General features: G+C 42.7%; 1 protein-coding gene across 1 annotated transcript in view; it reads left to right on the forward strand.

The window, feature by feature from the left end:
- LOC115125417 (semaphorin-3D-like) overlaps nucleotides 1-23,790 on the forward strand; it is a 158,682-nt gene that overhangs the window by 101,175 nt on the left and 33,717 nt on the right. The window contains exons 6-10 of the mRNA XM_065004325.1: nucleotides 3,558-3,651; nucleotides 5,836-5,964; nucleotides 6,591-6,733; nucleotides 13,103-13,217; nucleotides 13,489-13,558. Coding sequence (XP_064860397.1) covers nucleotides 3,558-3,651; nucleotides 5,836-5,964; nucleotides 6,591-6,733; nucleotides 13,103-13,217; nucleotides 13,489-13,558 — 551 coding nt within the window. The remainder of the gene's footprint in view (nucleotides 1-3,557; nucleotides 3,652-5,835; nucleotides 5,965-6,590; nucleotides 6,734-13,102; nucleotides 13,218-13,488; nucleotides 13,559-23,790) is intronic.

Below are 23,790 nucleotides of genomic sequence, written 5' to 3' on the forward strand. Positions count from 1 at the left end.
GTCTGTACACTTTTGTTTATTATCTACTTCCTGTGCTTTGACAATGTTAACATATGTTTCCCATGTCAATAATCCAGTAGAGAGAGGCTCTGTCTAAACTCTCTGTACCATCTCTCTGACTAAACTCTCTGTACCATCTCTCTGACTAAACTCCCTGTTCCATCTCTCTGTCTAAACTCTCTGTCTAAACTCTCTGTACCATCTCTCTGACTAAACTCCCTGTTCCATCTCTCTGACTAAACTCTCTGTACCATATCTGACTAAACTCCCTGTTCCATCTCTCTGACTAAACTCCCTGTTCCATCTCTCTGACTAAACTCTCTGTTCCATCTCTCTGACTAAACTCTGACTAATCTCTCTGACTAAACTCTCTGTTCCATCTCTCTGACTAAACTCTGACTAAACTCTCTGTTCCATCTCTCTGACTAAACTCTGACTAAACTCTCTGTTCCATCTCTCTGACTAAACTCTCTGTTCCATCTCTCTGACTAAACTCTGACTAAACTCTCTGTTCCATCTCGCTGACTAAACTCTGACTAAACTCTCTGTTCCATCTCTCTGACTAAACTCTCTGTTCCATCTCTCTGACTAAACTCTGACTAAACTCTCTGTTCCATCTCTCTGACTAAACTCTCTGTTCCATCTCTCTGACTAAACTCTCTGTTCCATCTCTCTGACTAAACTCTCTGTTCCATCTCTCTGACTAAACTCTCTGTTCCATCTCTCTGACTAAACTCTGACTAAACTCTCTGTTCCATCTCTCTGACTAAACTCTCTGTTCCATCTCTCTGACTAAACTCTCTGTTCCATCTCTCTGACTAAACTCCCTGTTCCATCTCTCTGACTAAACTCTCTGTTCCATCTCTCTGACTAAACTCTCTGTTCCATCTCTCTGACTAAACTCCCTGTTCCATCTCTCTGACTAAACTCTCTGTTCCATCTCTCTGACTAAACTCCCTGTTCCATCTCTCTGACTAAACTCTCTGTACCAGTGGAGGAGGGTTAATGCTATTGCAGAGATGAAATTATTACACTGTGGTGGTTGAGATGGTTCTCTGTGGTAGAGGAGGCTAATGCTATTGTGGATGTGACATCATTCTCTGCACCGATCCACATATCAAATCAAATCAAATGTTATTGGTCACATACACGTGTTTAGCAGATGTTATTGCGGGTGTCTCAAAATGCTTGTGTTTCTAGCTCTAACAGTGCAGTAATATCTAACAGTTTCACAACAATGCAAACAAATCTAAAGGAATGGAATTAATAAAGAATATATAAATATATGGACGAGCAATGTCAGAGCGGCATAGACTAAGATACAGTAGAATAGAATACAGTATGAGATAAGTAATGCAAAATATGTAAACATTATTAAAGTGACTAGTGTTCCACAGCGGAGCAGTTGCGGTACCAGGCGGTGATACAGCCCGGCTGGATGCTCTCAATTGTGCATCTGTAAAATTCTGTGAGGGTTTTAGGTCCCAAACCAAATTTGAGTCGCTGTTGCACCTTCATCACCACACTGTCTGTGTGGGTGAACCATTTCAGTGTGTCCGTGATGTGTACGCCGAGGATCTTGATTCTTTCTACCTTCTCCACTGTGGTCCCGACTATGTGGATAGGGGGGTGCTCCCTCTGCTGTTTCCTGAAGTCCACGATCAGCTCCTTTGTTTTGTTGATGTTGAGTTAGAGGTTATTTTCCTGACACCACACTCCGAGTGCCCTCACCTCCTCCCTGTAGGCCGTGTCGTCGTTGTTGGTAATCAAGCCCACTACTGTTGTGTCATCTGCAAACTTCATGATTGAGTTGGAGGTGTGTGTGGCCACATAGTCATGGGTGAACATGGAGTACAGGAGGGGGCTGAGCACGGGCCCCTGTGTTGAGGATCAGCAAAGTGGAGGTGTTGTTTCCTACCTTCACCAACTGGGGGGCGGACCGTTAGAAAGTCCAGGACCCAGTTGCACTGGGCAGGGTTCAGACCCAGGATCTTAAGCTTAATGATGAGCTTAGAGGGTACTATGGTGTTGAATGCTGAGCTGTAGTCAATGGACAGCAGTCTTACATAGGTATTGCTCTTGTCCAGATGGGACAGGACAGTGTACAGTGTGATGGCGATTGCATCATCTGTGGATCTATTGGGGCGGTTAGCAAATTGAAGTGAGTCTAGGGTGTCAGGTAAGGTAGAGGTGATATGATCATTGACTAGTCTCTCAAAGCACTTCATGATGACAGAAGTGAGTGCTATGGGGCAATAATCATTTAGTTCAGTTACCTTTGCTTTCTTGGGCACAGGAACTATGGTGGCCATCTTGAAGCATGTGGGGACAGTAGACTGGCATAGGGAGAGTTTGAATATGTCCATAAACACTCCAGCCAGCTGGTCTGCGCATGATCTGAGGACGCGAGCTTAAACACTCTTAAATGTCTTACTCACGTTGGCCACGGAGAAGGAGAGCCCACAGGCTGCGTCGGTGGCACTGTGTTATCCTCAAAGCGAAGGTGTTTAGTTTGTCCGGAAGCAAGATGTCCGTGTCCGTGACGTGGCTGGTTTTCCCCTTTGTAGTCCGTGATTGTCTGGAGACCCTGTCACATACGTCTCGTGTCTGAGCGACTCCACTTTGTCTCTATATTGACGTTTAGGCTGTTTGATTGCCTTACTGAGGGAATATCTACACTGTTTGTATTCTGCCATATTCCCAGTCACCATGCTTTCAGTTTGGCACGAGTGCTTTTAATAGTTTTAATAGTCACAGTAGGTACAACATATCCTATACATTTCCTGATGAACTCAGTCACCATGTCAGTATATTCGTTAATGTTATTCTCAGAGGCAACCCGGAACATATCCCAGTCCGCTTGATCAAAACAATCTTGAAGCGTGGATTCCGATTGGTCAGACTAGCATTGATTAGTCCTCAGCACGGGTACTTCCTGTTTGAGTTTCTGCCTATAGGAAGGGAGGGGCAAAATGGAGTCGTGGTCAGATTTGCCGAATGGAGGGCTGGAGGGCTGGGAGGGCATGCCGGAAGTTGGAGTAGCAGTAGTCGAGTGTTTTAGCAGCGTGAGAACTACAGTCAATGTGTTGATAGAACTTCTATAGTGTTTTCCTCAAATATTCTTTGTTAAAATCCACTGCTACAATAAATGTGGCCTCAGGATATGTTGTTTCCTGTTTGCATAAAGTCCAGTGAAGTTCTTTGAGGGCCGTCATGGTATCGGCTTGAGGGGGAATATACACAGCTGAGACTATAACCGAAGAGAATTGTCTTGGGAGGTAATACGGTCGGCATTTGATTGTGAGGTATTCTACATCGAGTGAACAAAAGGACTTGAGTTCCTGTATGTTATCACAATCACACCATGAGTAGTTAATCATGAAATATATATCCCCGCCCTTCTTCTTCTTCCCAGAGAGATATTTATTCCTGTCTGCTCGATCAAATGAGAACCCAACTGGCTGTATGATCTCAGACGGTATATCCCAGACAATAGAACATAACATGAGTAGAATAGAACTATATCGAATCTCTACGGTTCTCTGTGGGTCTCCTAGGAGCCGTTGTTCCGTCTGCAGAGCCATGCTGTGGAGTCTGGCCGGGGGAAATGTCCCTTTAGTCCACGGGAACCCTTCACCGCCAGGCTCACCGGTAAGTCATATACAAATACAATGTCCACATACGAAACCCTTGCAGTGACATACAGAACGTTGACAGGGACACGTGCTATATTTTCAGTATTTGAAGAGAATGACAAGGCTCACTGGTAAGTAACATATCCAGCTAATATGGAACATATTGACATTAAGGAGACCATTTCCTCCACAATGACTTACAGAACTGTTAACGTTGACTGTGACACACAATATTCAATATGTGACCGATGCGGTAATCAAACCCACCCTTCCAGCCTCCAGAAATGGTGTGACCAGGAAGGGAGTTAGAGGAGAGAACCACATGATTTAGTTCTCACATAGTTTGAAGTGGACGTAAATCCCGCCAGACCCCAGTACATAAAACATATGGTTCATAATTAGGGACAACAGAGTTAGTTGCTACCACTGGGAATGAGGTCCTGCTCTGTGCGTTTTAGGAGTTCTATGGTACCTCTCTATGTGATTGAATATCCATAAGTATTAGCTGAATTCCATATTCACACAGGCTATATATTATATAAACAATATACTGTCCAATAAATATGACAGACATATTTCAGAATAATACATTTTGATATACATTATCTTTTCCAAAAGGGTATAGCTGTAAATATATATAGTTTCCAAAACAATGAAACCGACCCATTTTAGCCTTGTAAACCAGCCAGATTGATGCGTTCAACCAAATTGACTCTACCTTGATGAGGGTCTTATGAAGATGTGTATGTATGTATGTACAGTATGTACAGTATGTATGTAGTATGTATGTATGTATGTATGTATGTATGTATGTATGTATGTATGTATGTATGTATGTACGTATATATGTACAGTATGTATGTATGTATGTATGTATGTATGTATGTATGTATGTATGTATGTATGTACGTATGTATGTATGTATGTACAGGATGTATGTACAGTATGTATGTATGTATGTATGTATGTATGTATGTATGTATGTACAGTATGTATGTATGTATGTATAGTATGTATGTATGTATGTATGTATGTATGTATGTATGTATGTATGTACAGTATGTATGTATGTATGTATGTATGTATGTACAGTATGTATGTATGTATGTATGTATGTATGTATGTATGTATGTATGTATGTACAGTATGTATGTATGTATGTATGTATGTATGTATGTATGTATGTATGTATGTATGTATGTACAGTGTGTATGTATGTATGTATGTATGTATGTATGTATGTATGTATGTATGTATGTATGTATGTATGTATGTATGTATGTACAGTATGTATGTATGTATGTATGTACAGTATGTATGTATGTATGTATGTATGTATGTATGTATGTATGTATGCATGCATGCATGCATGTATGTATGTATGTATGTATGTATGTATGTACAGTATGTATGTATATATGTATATATGTATGTATGTATGTATGTATATATGTATGTATGTACAGTATGTATGTATGTACAGGATGTATGTAAAGTATGTATGTATGTATGTACAGTATGTATGTACAGTATGTATGTATGTATGTACAGTATGTATATATGTATGTATGTATGTATGTATGTATGTATGTATGTATGTATGTATGTATGTATGTATGTATGTATGTACAGTATGTATGTATGTATGTATGTATGTATGTATGTATGTATGTATGTATGTATGTATGTATGTACAGTATGTATATATGTATGTATGTATGTATGTAAAGTATGTATGTATGTATGTACAGTATGTATGTATGTATGTATGTATGTATGTATGTATGTACAGTATGTATGTATGTATGTATGTATGTATGTATGTATGTACAGTATGTATGTATGTATGTATGTATGTATGTATGTATGTATGTATGTATGTATGTATGTATGTATGTATGTACAGTATGTATGTATGTATGTATGTATGTATGTATGTATGTATGTACAGTATGTATGTACAGTATGTATGTATGTATGTATGTATGTATGTATGTATGTATGTATGTATGTATGTATGTATGCATGCATGCATGCATGCATGCATGCATGCATGCATGCATGCATGTATGTATGTATGTATGTATGTATGTATGTATGTATGTACAGTATGTATGTATGTATGTATGTATGTATGTATGTATGTATGTATGTATGTATGTATGTTTTAAGCCAAACCCCATCCCAATCTCACCCCTAGATGGAGATTTGTATGCGGGGACGTCGGTGGATTTTATGGGTACCAACGCAGCTATATTCCGTACCTCTGTGCACAGCAGCAACCAGCACTATATACGCACTGAGGCCTACCAGGACCACTGGCTCAATGGTGAGACGCAGAGGACAGAAGAGAAAGAAAACAAAAATGTCTCTATGGCAGTTGTCAAAAGATTTCCTAATTATACGTACTCAGCTAGGTCGTAGGCACAAGCCTCAACCGTTATCCTTACCTCAGCCAATTCGAGATTCTTGCCAGTCTTCTCGTCATTTCAAGGAGGCAAATCACTCCAAGTCATTATTTGACGTTTATGTCTAAGACAAACGTCCAATACTGAAGTGAGTTGATGAGTATGAGTCCTCATCGTGATAGCCTTAGTTTGTGGGTTTCTTCTCCATTCCAGACACTCATCATGTTCTAGACTGTTCTAAAGGGTTCCTACAGATGTAGGATCTTAATTTTAGCCAATTTGTTACAGCAGGAATATAATCCTGCAGCAACAGAAAATGTGAGTTATGTGGATTAGAATTAATGGACATTTTTCGTAAAGGGAAGTCTGAAATGTCAAAGTGGAAATCACAAACTTTAGAATCCTTTTTAAACCTCAAATACACTACAAGTTTAAAATATCCTGCAATGCAGGAATGTTATCCTGCAACAGGGGTGATCAAATTAAGATCCTACATCTGTATACTGTATTATCCTCCTCACCATGATATAATTTCCTCCCCATGCAGAGCCAGAGTTTGTGGGTTCCTTCTCCATTCCAGACACACAAAGTGTGGACGATGACAAGGTTTACTTCTTCTTAAAGGAGACAGCTGTAGAGTCCAGCCAGTGGGACAAGAGGGTTTACAGTAGAGTGGCACGCATCTGCAAGGTAAATAGGAATTCGCTACAATATTTTCACAAAGGGCTTGACAGCAGAGCCTACAGTGGCAGGCAGATCCCACAGTAACAGCAGATCCTAAGGTAACAGCAGATCCTACAGTAACAGATCCTACAGTAACATCAGATCCTACAGTAACATCAGATCCTACAGTAACATCAGATCCTACAGTAACATCAGCTCCTACAGTAACAGCAGATCCTACAGTAACAGCAGATCCTACAGTAACATCAGATCCTACAGTAACAGCAGATCCTACAGTAACAGCAGATCCTACAGTAACATCAGATCCTACAGTAACATCAGATCCTACAGTAACATCAGATCCTACAGTAACAGCAGATCCTACAGTAACAGCAGATCCTACAGTAACATCAGATCCTACAGTAACAGCAGATCCTACAGTAACAGCAGATCCTACAGTAACAGCAGATCCTACAGTAACATCAGATCCTACAGTAACAGCAGATCCTACAGTAACAGCAGATCCTACAGTAACAGCAGATCCTACAGTAACAGCAGATCCTACAGTAACAACAGATCCTACAGTAACAGCAGATCCTACAGTAACATCAGATCATACAGTAACAGATCCTACAGTAACAGTAGATCCTACAGTAACAGCAGATCCTACAGTGGCATATCCTACAGTAACATCAGAGCCTACAGTAACATTAGAGCCTACAGTAACATCAGATCCTACAGTAACAGATCCTACAGTAACATCAGATCCTACAGTAACAGTAGATCCTACAGTAACAGCAGATCCTACAGTGACATATCCTACAGTAACATCAGAGCCTACAGTAACATCAGAGCCTACAGTAACATCAGAGCCTACAGTAACAGCAGATCCTACAGTAATAGCGATCCTATATTAACAGCAGATTCTACAGTAACAGCAGATCCTATATTAACAGCAGATTCTACAGTAACAGCAGATCCTACAGTAACAGCCGATCCTACAGTAACATCAGATCCTACAGTAACATCAGATCCTACAGTAACATCAGATCCTACAGTAACATCAGCTCCTACAGTAACAGCAGATCCTACAGTAACAGCAGATCCTACAGTAACATCAGATCCTACAGTAACAGCAGATCCTACAGTAACAGCAGATCCTACAGTAACATCAGATCCTACAGTAACATCAGATCCTACAGTAACATCAGATCCTACAGTAACAGCAGATCCTACAGTAACAGCAGATCCTACAGTAACATCAGATCCTACAGTAACAGCAGATCCTACAGTAACAGCAGATCCTACAGTAACAGCAGATCCTACAGTAACATCAGATCCTACAGTAACAGCAGATCCTACAGTAACAGCAGATCCTACAGTAACAGCAGATCCTACAGTAACAGCAGATCCTACAGTAACAACAGATCCTACAGTAACAGCAGATCCTACAGTAACATCAGATCATACAGTAACAGATCCTACAGTAACAGTAGATCCTACAGTAACAGCAGATCCTACAGTGGCATATCCTACAGTAACATCAGAGCCTACAGTAACATTAGAGCCTACAGTAACATCAGATCCTACAGTAACAGATCCTACAGTAACATCAGATCCTACAGTAACAGTAGATCCTACAGTAACAGCAGATCCTACAGTGACATATCCTACAGTAACATCAGAGCCTACAGTAACATCAGAGCCTACAGTAACATCAGAGCCTACAGTAACAGCAGATCCTACAGTAATAGCGATCCTATATTAACAGCAGATTCTACAGTAACAGCAGATCCTATATTAACAGCAGATTCTACAGTAACAGCAGATCCTACAGTAACAGCCGATCCTACAGTAACAGCCGATCCTACAGTAACAGCAGATCCTACAGTAACATCAGAGCCTACAGTAACAGCAGATCCTACAGTAACAGCAGATTCTACAGTAACAGCAGCTCCTACAGTAACAACAGATCCTACAGTAACAGATCCTACAGTAACAGCAGATCCTACAGTAACAGTAGATCCTACAGTAACAGCAGATCCTACAGTGACATATCCTACAGTAACATCAGAGCCTACAGTAACATCAGAGCCTACAGTAACATCAGAGCCTACAGTAACAGCAGATCCTACAGTAATAGCGATCCTATATTAACAGCAGATTCTACAGTAACAGCAGATCCTACAGTAACAGCCGATCCTACAGTAACAACAGATCCTACAGTAACATCAGATCCTACAGTAACAGCAGATCCTACAGTAACATCAGATCCTACAGTAACAGCAGATCCTACAGTAACAGCAGATCCTACAGTAACAGCAGATCCTACAGTGACATATCCTACAGTAACATCAGAGCCTACAGTAACATCAGAGCCTACAGTAACATCAGATCCTACAGTAACAGATCCTACAGTAACATCAGATCCTACAGTAACAGTAGATCCTACAGTAACAGCAGATCCTACAGTGACATATCCTACAGTAACATCAGAGCCTACAGTAACATCAGAGCCTACAGTAACATCAGAGCCTACAGTAACAGCAGATCCTACAGTAATAGCGATCCTATATTAACAGCAGATTCTACAGTAACAGCAGATCCTACAGTAACAGCCGATCCTACAGTAACAGCCGGCCTGGAGGATAGGGGACATAAAGAGTCAAAGGATGCAGAAAGGGAGGAGAGGAGGGTTGAGGAGGCAGAATCAGGAGATAGGTTGGAGAAGGTTTGAGCAGAGGGAAGTGATGATAGGATGGAAGAGGAGAGAGTAGCGGGGGAGAGAGAGCGAAGGTTGGGACGGCGCGATACCATCCGAGTAGGGGCAGTGTGGGAAGTGTTGGATGAGAGCGAGAGGGAAAAGGATACAAGGTAGTGGTCGGAGACTTGGAGGGGAGTTGCAATGAGGTTAGTGGAAGAACAGCATCTAGTAAAGATGAGGTCGAGCGTATTGCCTGCCTTGTGAGTAGGGGGAAGGTGAGAGGGTGAGGTCAAAAGAGGAGAGGAGTGGAAAGAAGGAGGCAGAGAGGAATGAGTCAAAGGTAGGCGTGGGGAGGTTAAAGTCGCCCAGAACTGTGAGAGGTGAGCCGTCCTCAGGAAAGGAGCTTATCAAGGCATCAAGCTCATTGATGAACTCTCCGAGGGAACCTGGAGGGCGATAAATGATAAGGATGTTAAGCTTGAAAGGGCTGGTAACTGTGACAGCATGGAATTCAAAGGAGGCGATAGACAGATGGGTAAGGGGAGAAAGAGAGAATGACCACTTGGGAGAGATGAGGATCCCGGTGCCACCACCCCGCTGACCAGAAGCTCTCGGGGTGTGCGAGAACACGTGGGCGGACGAAGAGAGAGCAGTAGGAGTAGCAGTGTTATCTGTGGTGATCCATGTTTCCGTCAGTGCCAAGAAGTCGAGGGACTGGAGGGAGGCATAGGCTGAGATGAACTCTGCCTTGTTGGCCGCAGATCGGCAGTTCCAGAGGCTACCGGAGACCTGGAACTCCACGTGGGTCGTGCGCGCTGGGACCACCAGATTAGGGTGGCCGCGGCCACGCAGTGTGGAGCGTTTGTATGGTCTGTGCAGAGAGGAGAGAACAGGGATAGACAGACACATAGTTGACAGGCTACAGAAGAGGCTACGCTAATGCAAAGGAGATTGGAATGACAAGTGGACTACACGTCTCGAATGTTCAGAAAGTTAAGCTTACGTAGCAAGAATCTTATTGACTAAAATGATTAAAATGATACAGTACTGCTGAAGTAGGCTAGCTGGCAGTGGCTGCGTTGTTGACTTTGTAGGCTAGCTGGCAGTGGCTGCGTTGTTGACACTACACTAATCAAGTCGTTCCGTTGAGTGTAATAGTTTCTACAGTGCTGCTATTCGGGGGCTAGCTGGCTAGCTAGCAGTGTTGATTACGTTACGTTGCGTTAAAAGAACGACAATAGCTGGCTAGCTAACCTAGAAAATCGCTCTAGACTACGCAATTATCTTTGATACAAAGACGGCTATGTAGGTAGCTATGTAGCTAGCTACGATCAAACAAATCAAACCGTTGTACTGAACTGAAATGAAATGAAAATGTGATACTACCTGTGGAGCGAAGCGGAATGCGACCGGGTTGTTGAGTGCGGAAGTTCTATTCGGTAGACGTTGGCTAGCTGTTGGCTAGCTAGCAGTGTCTCCTACGTTAAGGACGACAAATAGCTGGCTAGCTAACCTCGGTAAATTAAGATAATCACTCTAAAACTACACACTCTAAACTACACAATTATCTTGGATACGAAGACAGCAAAGACAACTATGTAGCTAGCTAACACGACACTAATCAAGTCGTTCAGTTGAGTGTAATAGTTTCTACAGTGCTGCTATTCGGTAGACGGTGGACGTTTGCTAGCTGTTTAGCTGCTGGGCAGATAGCAGTGTAGACAACGTTAGGACGACGAAATACGATAATTACGCAATTATCTTTGATACAATGACGGCTATGTAGCTAGCTAAGAAGAAATTGCTAAGATTAGACAAATCAAACGTTGTACTATAATGAAATGTAATGAAATGTAATGAAAAGTTATACTACCTGCGGACCGAAGTGCGGATGCGACCGCTCGCTCCAACCCGGAAGTCAACATCTAGATCCTATATTAACAGCAGATTCTACAGTAACAGCAGATCCTATATTAACAGCAGATTCTACAGTAACAGCAGATCCTACAGTAACAGCCGATCCTACAGTAACAGCAGATCCTACAGTAACAACAGATCCTACAGTAACAACAGATCCTACAGTAACAGCAGATCCTACAGTAACAGATCCTACAGTAACAGCAGATCCTATCGTAACAGAGCCTACAGTAACATCAGATCCTACAGTAACATCAGAGCCTACAGTAACAGCATATCCTACAGTAACAGCAGATCATATATTAACAGCAGATCCTACAGTAACAGCAGATCCTACAGTAACATCAGATCCTACAGTAACATCAGATCCTACAGTAACAGCAGATCCTACAGTAACAGATCCTACAGTAACATAGATTCTACAGTAACAGCAGTCTACAGTAACAGCCGATCCTACAGTAACAGCAGATCCCACAGTAACATCAGATCCTACAGTAACAGATCCTACAGTAACAGCATATCCTACAGTAACATCAGATCATACAGTAACATCAGATCCTACAGTAACAGAGACTACAGTAACATCAGATCCTACAGTAACAGCAGATCCTACAGTAACAGATGCTACAGTAACAGCAGATCCTACAGTAACAGATCCTACAGTAACATCAGATCCTACAGTAACATCATATCCTACAGTAACATCAGATCCTACAGTAACAGATGCTACAGTAACAGCAGATCCTACAGTAACAGATCCTACAGTAACAGCAGATCCTACAGTAACAGCAGATCCTACAGTAACAGCAGATCCTACAGTAACAGCAGATCCTACAGTAACAGCAGATCCTACAGTAACAGATCCTACTGTAACAGCAGATCCTACAGTAACATCAGATCCTACAGTAACAGCAGATCCTACAGTAACAGCAGATCCTACAGTAACATCAGATCCTACAGTAACAGATCCTACAGTAACAGCAGATCCTACAGTAACAGCAGATCCTACAGTAACAGCAGATCCTACAGTAACAGATCCTACAGTAACAGCAGATCCTACAGTAACAGCAAATCCTACAGTAACAGCAGATCCTACAGTAACATCAGATCCTACAGTAACAGCAGATCCTACAGTAACAGCAGATCCTACAGTAACATCAAATCCTACAGTAACAGCATATCCTACAGTAACAGCAGATCCTACAGTAACAGCAGATCCTACAGTAACAGCAGATCCAACAGTAACAGCAGATCCTACAGTAACATCAGATCCTACAGTAACAGATCCTACAGTAACAGCAGATCCTACAGTAACATCAGATCCTACAGTAACAGTAGATCCTACAGTAACATATCCTACAGTAACAGCAGATCCTACAGTAACAGCAGATCCTACAGTAACATCAGATCCTACAGTAACAGTAGATCCTACAGTAACATATCCTACAGTAACAGCAGATCCTACAGTAACAGCAGATCCTACAGTAACAGCAGATCCTACAGTAACAGTAGATCCTACAGTAACATATCCTACAGTAACAGCAGATCCTATATTAACAGCAGATCCTACAGTAACAGCAGATCCTACAGTAACAGCAGATCCTACAGTAACATCAGATCCTACAGTAACAGTAGATCCTACAGTAACAGCAGATCCTACAGTAACATCAGATCCTACAGAGACCGATTTGAATGATATTAGTGAGATTAAAAGTACTGAGAGATATGTAGGTGTTGGTTTCATGTCCGATCTCCTCCTCTGTGTCTCCTGTTAGAATGACGTCGGAGGGAAGAGGAGTCTGATTAACCGTTGGAGTACGTTCCTCAAGGCCCGTCTGGTGTGTTCTGTACCAGGACCTGGGGGACTGGACACACAGTTTGATGAGCTCGGTACTCTTTATCTACACTGCTGAAATGTTTTTTTTAAATGTTTTTTAATGAACATTTACATTTGTATTATCATGACTTTGATAAGAGGAAATTATTGAATTGTTTGTTTAGTGGTTTGGTTTTCTGGCTTGTAACTTTTTTCACTTTTGATTGCCAGTGTTTCGGGGTACAATGTCCTGGTAAAATGAGTACCGGTCATTATGCTAGCATGAAAAGGTATTTGTTTTGTTAATTGTCTCTGACTGTGGTTCCCCACTGTGATTCATTTCAGAGGATATCTTCATTCTGGAGACCAAAGACGACCAGAACCCTGTCATCTACGGAGTTTTCTCAACCTCCAGGTGAGTTTGGGCTTTAAACATTTCACAACAAATATTATTGTACGATTCATATGATTCATTTTATGACAATAACTGACAATGATTTAATGACTGGTTTTATTTTAAAGTGGAATTGACAGTGTTTTAATGAACTACTTTGCAGATATGATACAAACAGACAATCATAATCTCAATTTTAAAAAAATCAAATTCCTAGTTTAAGCTACAAAACTAGCTTTATAAGAGTTTTTAAAAATAGGTTCTATTCGACTCAGAGTTCCACGACGTACACTAAGCTTGTTGGCAGAATAGATAGATGTAGTTCAATGCATGATTTTTAAATTTTTAATTTCACCTTTATTTAACCAGGTAGGCTTGTTGAGAACAAGTTCTCATTTACAACTGCGACCTGGACCAAGATAAAGCAAAGCAGATGAATATATAATTCACCAATACATTTCTTGGTAGTCCAAAACATATTGCTGTCAGGTGGTAAATCACAGCTGACCTGGTACATTGTTTGTCTCTCACTCTGTCTCCCAGCCAGGTGCAGGAGACTCTCTCTCTCTCTCTCTACTCTCTCGCTTCTCTCTCTCTCTCTCTCTCTCTCTCTCTCTCTGTCTTGTTCCATTCAGGAGGCACTGTTTATGTTTCAATGACTCAATATTTTTGAGCAGAAATGTACACATGTAAATAAGGCTGGGAATGTCAATCAAACTAGCAAGGTGAACAATCACAAGTCAGTAATAATGTGGCTAATAGTATAGTGTATGTGTCAAACACAAGGCCCGCGGGCCGAACAGAACACACCAGCCAGTCAATAGCTGAGTCATCTACTTTATTAAATTACAGCCTGATGTGCTCCCAACAGTGAATTCAACTTGCTTTCGTTTGTCCGGTTTGCCTCTTGCAGCAGAGGGAAAGTGTACAGACACATGCCACAGTCCTAGCTAGGCTACTAAAATGGTGCAGTCTGACTTCGGTTTTTTAACGTTTGAAAATGAATAACCAAAAAACGAAACCTGCAACGACACACCAGGCAAAGGAGGAACATGTAGCCCTATCACAGCAACATTAGAGAAGTAGCCTTGGCTGGCTACTCAACTGCTACCGCACGGCAAGCGGTACCAGAGCACCAAGTCTAGGACCAAAAGGATACTCAACAGCTACCGCACGGCAAGCGCTACCAGAGCACCAAGTCTAGGACCAAAAGGCTCCTCAACAGCTTCTACCCCCAAGACATTAGACTACTGAACAATTACTAAAAATCGCCATCGAACAATTTACATTGCCCCCCCCCCCCACCCCCCTCCCTTGTTGTACACTGCTGCTACTCGCTGTTTATTATTACTCTACCTTGATTTCAACAAGGAACGCAGACTGAGGCCAGGGTCTCTTTTACAGCTGGGCCCCTCGTGTTACATGTTAACACGTACGGTTTAGGTACAATGATTAAGAAACAGTTACAAGCCATATAAAAATACAAATCCTCCACTAAATATTTAAAATGAGCGACAGGGGGACAAGAGTCTCAGGTTTAAGTTTAGTCTGCAGACTTATTCCATAGGCAAGGAGTATAACAGGAAAAGGCAGCCATACCCAACTCTGGGGAAATCACATGGGCCTCAAGTGGAATCCATGCTTGAGACCTGGTTTTAGGAATTATAATGTTGATGAGTGATGATAAATAAGAAGGTAGTTTATTCAGAAGTGCTTTATAGACAAACACGAGAGAATGTTGTTCTCGTCTCACGGACAGTGAAGTCCATAGTTATTATCTATGCATAGTCACTTCACCCCCACCTACATGTACAGATTACCTCAACTAGCCTGTACCCCTGCGCACTGACTCGGTACCGGTGCCCCCTGTATATAGCCTCCACACTGACTCTGTACCGTAATACCCTGTATATAGCCTCCACACTGACTCGGTACCGGTGCCCCCCTGTATATAACCTCCACATTGACTCGGTACCGGTGCCCCCCTGTATATAGCCTCCACACTGACTCGGTACCGGTGCCCCCCTGTATATAGCCTCCACACTGACTCGGTACCGGTACCCCCCTGTATATAGCCTCCACATTGACTCGGTACCGGTGCCCCCCTGTATATAGCCTCCACACTGACTCGGTACCGGTGCCCCCCTGTATATAGCCTCCACATTGACTCGGTACCGGTGCCCGCCTGTATATAGCCTCCACATTGACTCGGTACCGGTGCCCCCCTGTATATAGCCTCCACATTGACTCGGTACCGGTGCCCCCCTGTATATAGCCTCCACATTGACTCGGTACCGGTGCCCCCTGTATATAGCCTCCACACTGACTCGGTACCGGTGCCCCCTGTATATAGCCTCCACACTGACTCGGTACCGGTGCCCCCCTGTATATAGCCTCCACATTGACTCGGTACCGGTGCCCCCCTGTATATAGCCTCCACATTGACTCGGTACCGGTACCCCCTGTATATGGCCTCCACATTGACTCTGTACCGGTGCCCCCTGTATATAGCCTCCACACTGACTCGGTACCGGTACCCCCCTGTATATAGCCTCCACACTGACTCTGTACCGGTACCCCCTGTATATAGCCTCCACATTGACTCTGTACCATAACACCCTGTATATAGCCTCCACACTGACTCTGTACCGTAACACCCTGTATATAGCCTCCACATTGACTCTGTACCGTAACACCCTGTATGAAGCCTCGCTGTTGTTATTCTTATTGTTTTACTTTTTTATTATTACTTTTTATTTTAGTCTACTTGCTAAATTTTTCTTAACTCTTCTTGAACTGCACTGTTAGTTAGGCTTGTAAGTAAGCATTTCACTACACTTGTTGTATTAGGCGCCTTTGACAAATAAATAATGATAAATAATACTATATTCAACCACACCAGTGACCCATACAGTAATACTGTATTCAACCACACCAGTGACCCATACAGTAATACCGTATTCAACCACACCAGTGACCCATACAGTAATACTGTAGTCAACCACACCAGTGACCCATACAGTAATACTGTAGTCAACCACACCAGTGACCCATACAGTAATACTGTAGTCAACCACACCAGTGACCCATACAGTAATACTGTATTCAACCACACCAGTGACCCATACAGTAATACTGTATTCAACCACACCAGTGACCCATACAGTAATACCGTATTCAACCACACCAGTGACCCATACAGTAATACTGTATTCAACCACACCAGTGACCCATACAGTAATACTGTAGTCAACCACACCAGTGACCCATACAGTAATACTGTATTCAACCACACCAGTGACCCATACAGTAATACCGTATTCATCCACACCAGTGACCCATACAGTCATACTGTATTCAACCACACCAGTGACCCATACAGTAATACTGTATTCAACCACACCAGTGACCCATACAGTAATACTGTATTCATCCACACCAGTGACCCATACAGTAATACTGTATTCAACCACACCAGTGACCCATACAGTAATACTGTATTCAACCACACCAGTGACCCATACAGTAATACTGTATTCAACCACACCAGTGACCCATACAGTAATACCGTATTCATCCACACCAGTGACCCATACAGTCATACTGTATTCAACCACACCAGTGACCCATACAGTAATACCGTATTCAACCACACCAGTGACCCATACAGTAATATTGTATTCAACCACACCAGTGACCCATACAGTAATACTGTATTCATCCACACCAGTGACCCATACAGTAATACTGTATTCAACCACACCAGTGACCCATACAGTAATACTGTATTCAACCACACCAGTGACCCATACAGTAATACTGTATTCAACCACACCAGTGACCCATACAGTAATACTGTATTCAACCACACCAGTGACCCATACAGTAATACTGTATTCAACCACACCAGTGACCCATACAGTAATACTGTATTCAACCACACCAGTGACCCATACAGTAATACTGTAGTCAACCACACCAGTGACCCATACAGTAATACTGTAGTCAACCACACCAGTGACCCATACAGTAATACTGTAGTCAACCACACCAGTGACCCATACAGTAATACTGTAGTCAACCACACCAGTGACCCATACAGTAATACTGTAGTCAACCACACCAGTGACCCATACAGTAATACTGTATTCAACCACACCAGTGACCCATACAGTAATACTGTATTCAACCACACCAGTGACCCATACAGTAATACCGTATTCAACCACACCAGTGACCCATACAGTAATACTGTAGTCAACCACACCAGTGACCCATACAGTAATACTGTAGTGAACCACACCAGTGACCCATACAGTAATACTGTATTCATCCACACCAGTGACCCATACAGTAATACTGTATTCAACCACACCAGTGACCCATACAGTAATACTGTATTCAACCACACCAGTGACCCATACATTAATACTGTATTCAACCACACCAGTGACCCATACAGTAATACTGTAGTCAACCACACCAGTGACCCATACAGTAATACTGTATTCAACCACACCAGTGACCCATACAGTAATACTGTAGTCAACCACACCAGTGACCCATACAGTAATACTGTAGTCAACCACACCAGTGACCCATACAGTAATACTGTAGTCAACCACACCAGTGACCCATACAGTAATACTGTAGTCAACCACACCAGTGACCCATACAGTAATACTGTATTCAACCACACCAGTGACCCATACAGTAATACCGTATTCAACCACACCAGTGACCCATACAGTAATACTGTAGTCAACCACACCAGTGACCCATACAGTAATACTGTAGTGAACCACACCAGTGACCCATACAGTAATACTGTATTCATCCACACCAGTGACCCATACAGTAATACTGTATTCAACCACACCAGTGACCCATACAGTAATACTGTATTCAACCACACCAGTGACCCATACATTAATACTGTATTCAACCACACCAGTGACCCATACAGTAATACTGTAGTCAACCACACCAGTGACCCATACAGTAATACTGTAGTCAACCACACCAGTGACCCATACAGTAATACTGTAGTCAACCACACCAGTGACCCATACAGTAATACTGTAGTCAACCACACCAGTGACCCATACAGTAATACTGTAGTCAACCACACCAGTGACCCATACAGTAATACTGTAGTCAACCACACCAGTGACCCATACAGTAATACTGTAGTCAACCACACCAGTGACCCATACAGTAATACTGTATTCATCCACACCAGTGACCCATACAGTAATAGTGTATTCAACCACACCAGTGACCCATACAGTAATACTGTATTCAACCACACCAGTGACCCATACAGTAATACTGTAGTCAACCACACCAGTGACCCATACAGTAATACTGTATTCAACCACACCAGTGACCCATACAGTAATACTGTAGTCAACCACACCAGTGACCCATACAGTAATACTGTATTCATCCACACCAGTGACCCATACAGTAATACTGTATTCAACCACACCAGTGACCCATACAGTAATACTGTATTCAACCACACCAGTGACCCATACAGTAATACTGTAGTCAACCACACCAGTGACCCATACAGTAATACTGTATTCAACCACACCAGTGACCCATACAGTAATACTGTATTCAACCACACCAGTGACCCATACAGTAATACTGTAGTCAACCACACCAGTGACCCATACAGTAATACTGTAGTCAACCACACCAGTGACCCATACAGTAATACTGTATTCATCCACACCAGTGACCCATACAGTAATACTGTATTCAACCACACCAGTGACCCATACAGTAATACTGTATTCAACCACACCAGTGACCCATACAGTAATACTGTAGTCAACCACACCAGTGACCCATACAGTAATACTGTAGTCAACCACACCAGTGACCCATACAGTAATACTGTAGTCAACCACACCAGTGACCCATACAGTAATACTGTAGTCAACCACACCAGTGACCCATACAGTAATACTGTAGTCAACCACACCAGTGACCCATACAGTAATACTGTATTCAACCACACCAGTGACCCATACAGTAATACTGTATTCAACCACACCAGTGACCCATACAGTAATACCGTATTCAACCACACCAGTGACCCATACAGTAATACTGTAGTCAACCACACCATGACCCATACAGTAATACTGTAGTGAACCACACCAGTGACCCATACAGTAATACTGTATTCATCCACACCAGTGACCCATACAGTAATACTGTATTCAACCACACCAGTGACCCATACAGTAATACTGTATTCAACCACACCAGTGACCCATACATTAATACTGTATTCAACCACACCAGTGACCCATACAGTAATACTGTAGTCAACCACACCAGTGACCCATACAGTAATACTGTAGTCAACCACACCAGTGACCCATACAGTAATACTGTAGTCAACCACACCAGTGACCCATACAGTAATACTGTAGTCAACCACACCAGTGACCCATACAGTAATACTGTAGTCAACCACACCAGTGACCCATACAGTAATACTGTAGTCAACCACACCAGTGACCCATACAGTAATACTGTAGTCAACCACACCAGTGACCCATACAGTAATACTGTATTCATCCACACCAGTGACCCATACAGTAATACTGTATTCAACCACACCAGTGACCCATACAGTAATACTGTATTCAACCACACCAGTGACCCATACAGTAATACTGTAGTCAACCACACCAGTGACCCATACAGTAATACTGTATTCAACCACACCAGTGACCCATACAGTAATACTGTATTCAACCACACCAGTGACCCATACAGTAATACTGTAGTCAACCACACCAGTGACCCATACAGTAATACTGTAGTCAACCACACCAGTGACCCATACAGTAATACTGTATTCATCCACACCAGTGACCCATACAGTAATACTGTATTCAACCACACCAGTGACCCATACAGTAATACTGTATTCAACCACACCAGTGACCCATACAGTAATACTGTATTCAACCACACCAGTGACCCATACAGTAATACTGTAGTCAACCACACCAGTGACCCATACAGTAATACTGTAGTCAACCACACCAGTGACCCATACAGTAATACTGTAGTCAACCACACCAGTGACCCATACAGTAATACTGTAGTCAACCACACCAGTGACCCATACAGTAATACTGTAGTCAACCACACCAGTGACCCATACAGTAATACTGTAGTCAACCACACCAGTGACCCATACAGTAATACTGTATTCAACCACACCAGTGACCCATACAGTAATACTGTATTCAACCACACCAGTGACCCATACAGTAATACCGTATTCAACCACACCAGTGACCCATACAGTAATACTGTAGTCAACCACACCAGTGACCCATACAGTAATACTGTAGTGAACCACACCAGTGACCCATACAGTAATACTGTATTCATCCACACCAGTGACCCATACAGTAATACTGTATTCAACCACACCAGTGACCCATACAGTAATACTGTATTCAACCACACCAGTGACCCATACATTAATACTGTATTCAACCACACCAGTGACCCATACAGTAATACTGTAGTCAACCACACCAGTGACCCATACAGTAATACTGTAGTCAACCACACCAGTGACCCATACAGTAATACTGTAGTCAACCACACCAGTGACCCATACAGTAATACTGTAGTCAACCACACCAGTGACCCATACAGTAATACTGTAGTCAACCACACCAGTGACCCATGCCGTGCACCAACAAAAAAAAGGCAGAACATGTTTTAAGTTGAAATGTTACAACAACCTATAGCTAACGTTTTTGTTATTTGGAATTATGAAATACCTTTTGATTAGGATCGCATTACATCTGCAAGCATAGCAGCAAAGGCTGGACAAAAACTGTTTCTCTTCTTTTGTTTTAATATGTTAAAATACTATTTACATTATTATTATTATTTACATTATAAAGAACCATATTTGGCCAGTTTTGGTCCCAGTTGCATGTTTGTTGTTGTTGTTGTATAAACTAATAGGCTGTCTGGCCTGCAAATTCATTGTTGTTTGTTGTTGTTGTATAAACTAATAGGCTGTCTGGCCTGCAAATTCATTGTTGTTTTTCAATACAGCCCGTGTGCTGATTGTGTTTGACACCCCTGGGATGTCATGTCATTGGATAAGTGGGGGAGTGACTGAATATATCCCCTCATATCGTTTATCAGGGGCTACACAGCTAGAGATGCAGGTGTCATTTGATTAGCTAGCAAGAAATGTGAAACGCTTTGCTAGCTATGCTAAACTTAAAACGACTGTTATCCACAGTTAGCATATCTATTAGTTGTCAATTAAATTTTAAGGCGAGACCCAGATGCAGATGGTTAGAGTCCAAGATGTTTATTAACAATCCCAAAGGGGTGGGCAAGAGAATGGTGGTGGACAGGCAGAAGGTCAAAACCAGTTCAGAGTCCAGGAGGTACAAAGTGGCAGACAGGCTCGAGGTCAGGGCAGGCAGAACGGTCAGGCAGGCAGGTACAGAGTGGCAGACAGGCTCGTGGTCAGGGCAGGCAGAACGGTCAGGCAGGCAGGTACAGAGTCCAGAAAACAGGCAAGGGTCAAAACCAGGACTAGAAAAAGGAGAATAGAAGCAGGAGTACGGGAAAACACGCTGGTTGACTTGAAACATACAAAAAGAACTGGCACAGAGAGGCAGGAAACACAGGGATAAATACACTGGGGAAATAAGAGACACCTGGAGGGGGTGGAGACAATCACAAGGACAGGTGAAACAGATCAGGGTGTGACAGAAATGTATTTGGCAGGCAGGCAGGCAGGCAAGTTCCCATTCAGTTATCAAAACATGGGTTGGGACAAGCACGCTTTGGCAGGCAAGCTGCAGAAGGACGAGCAGGCTACTGGAAAAAGTTTGAGAGGGTTTATCTACTGTTCCCTCGTTAGATTTGAGCTCACCTCGCTCTGGCTAACATTAGTTGTTGATCTTGTTGTTGTTGATGCGCTTAGGCAACTGAGGGAGAGCGAGCCTAACTTTTCATGGTTGCTTGATCAATAGGATTGTACAAGTTCCCAAATATAAGAGGACTCCTGTGGTGTTTTACATATTTTCAGAAATCCATTCAGGGGTATTTTTGTGCAGTTTGTTAAATGAGTTCTAATGATCTAAAGTCGTGCTGTTGTTTACTTCCTGTAAACACGCGGTCCAGTTGAAATTGAACGATGGCAGGCCCGTGTTGCATATAGGCTGTAGTTCTGATTGGCTATGGCTCAACGGTCTGCATTCCCGGCCCTGGAAAAGACAGATGTTTTTTTACCAGGTTTCATTTACTGCGGTGTCTATTAATTAGGAAAATGACAAACTAGGTTGCTATAGAAATTTAACAAATGCCTTACTTCACGTAATTCCCAGACATTACATTAATTTACAAAATGACCAAATCTAACTGCTCGCTTGTCAGAAAATATTCTTATTCTTCCTGGGTGTGTATATGAACCGATTTAAAAAATATTTAATTTTGCTTAAACACTGTCAGTTCCCCTTTTAAGAACTTAGAGGAAGTACACTTTCACTGTATTGCAGACCTTTTATCTGTGAACAAAGGAAAATGTACGATTCTCAGTGAGAATCTCCCTAAAAGACAACATACCAAAAAACGTTAAAAGGATGTTCTCTAGTTCCTTAACAAAACAACCAGCCTGACACGTGGACTCTTCCATCCCCCTGACACGTGCACGCTCCCGTCTCAGGGCTGCAGTGACCCCAGGGGTTATTGAGGGGTCAGGGGTGGTGAGGCCCGGCTGGGTGTGTTATTGTAACCCACCCGGATACATGTTAACACTCTCTTACCCTTTCCACCTTCCTCTCCCCTCCCTCTCTTTCTTTCCATTTTCTATCTCCCCATCTCTCGCTCTCTCTCTGTCTCTTTCCTTTCCTTCCTCCCCTCCTCTCCCCCTCTCTCTCTCTGTCTCTTTCCTTCCTCCCCTCCTCTCCCCCCTCTCTCACTCTGTCTCTTTCCTTTCCTTCCTCCCCTCCTCTCCCCCTCTCTCTCTCTGTCTCTTTCCTTTCCTTCCTCCCCTCCTCTCCCCCTCTCTCTCTCTGTCTCTTTCCTTTCCTCCCTCCCCTCCTCTCCCCCTCTCTTTCTGTCTCTTTCCTTTCCTCCCTCCCCCTCTCCCCCTCTCTCTCTCTCTGTCTCTTTCCTTTCCTTCCTCCCCTCCTCTACCCCCCTCTCTCTGTTCTTTCTTACTCTGTGTTTTTTTT

The sequence above is a fragment of the Oncorhynchus nerka genome, linkage group LG2, assembly GCF_034236695.1.
Source record: "Oncorhynchus nerka isolate Pitt River linkage group LG2, Oner_Uvic_2.0, whole genome shotgun sequence".
Taxonomy (NCBI): domain Eukaryota; kingdom Metazoa; phylum Chordata; class Actinopteri; order Salmoniformes; family Salmonidae; genus Oncorhynchus; species Oncorhynchus nerka.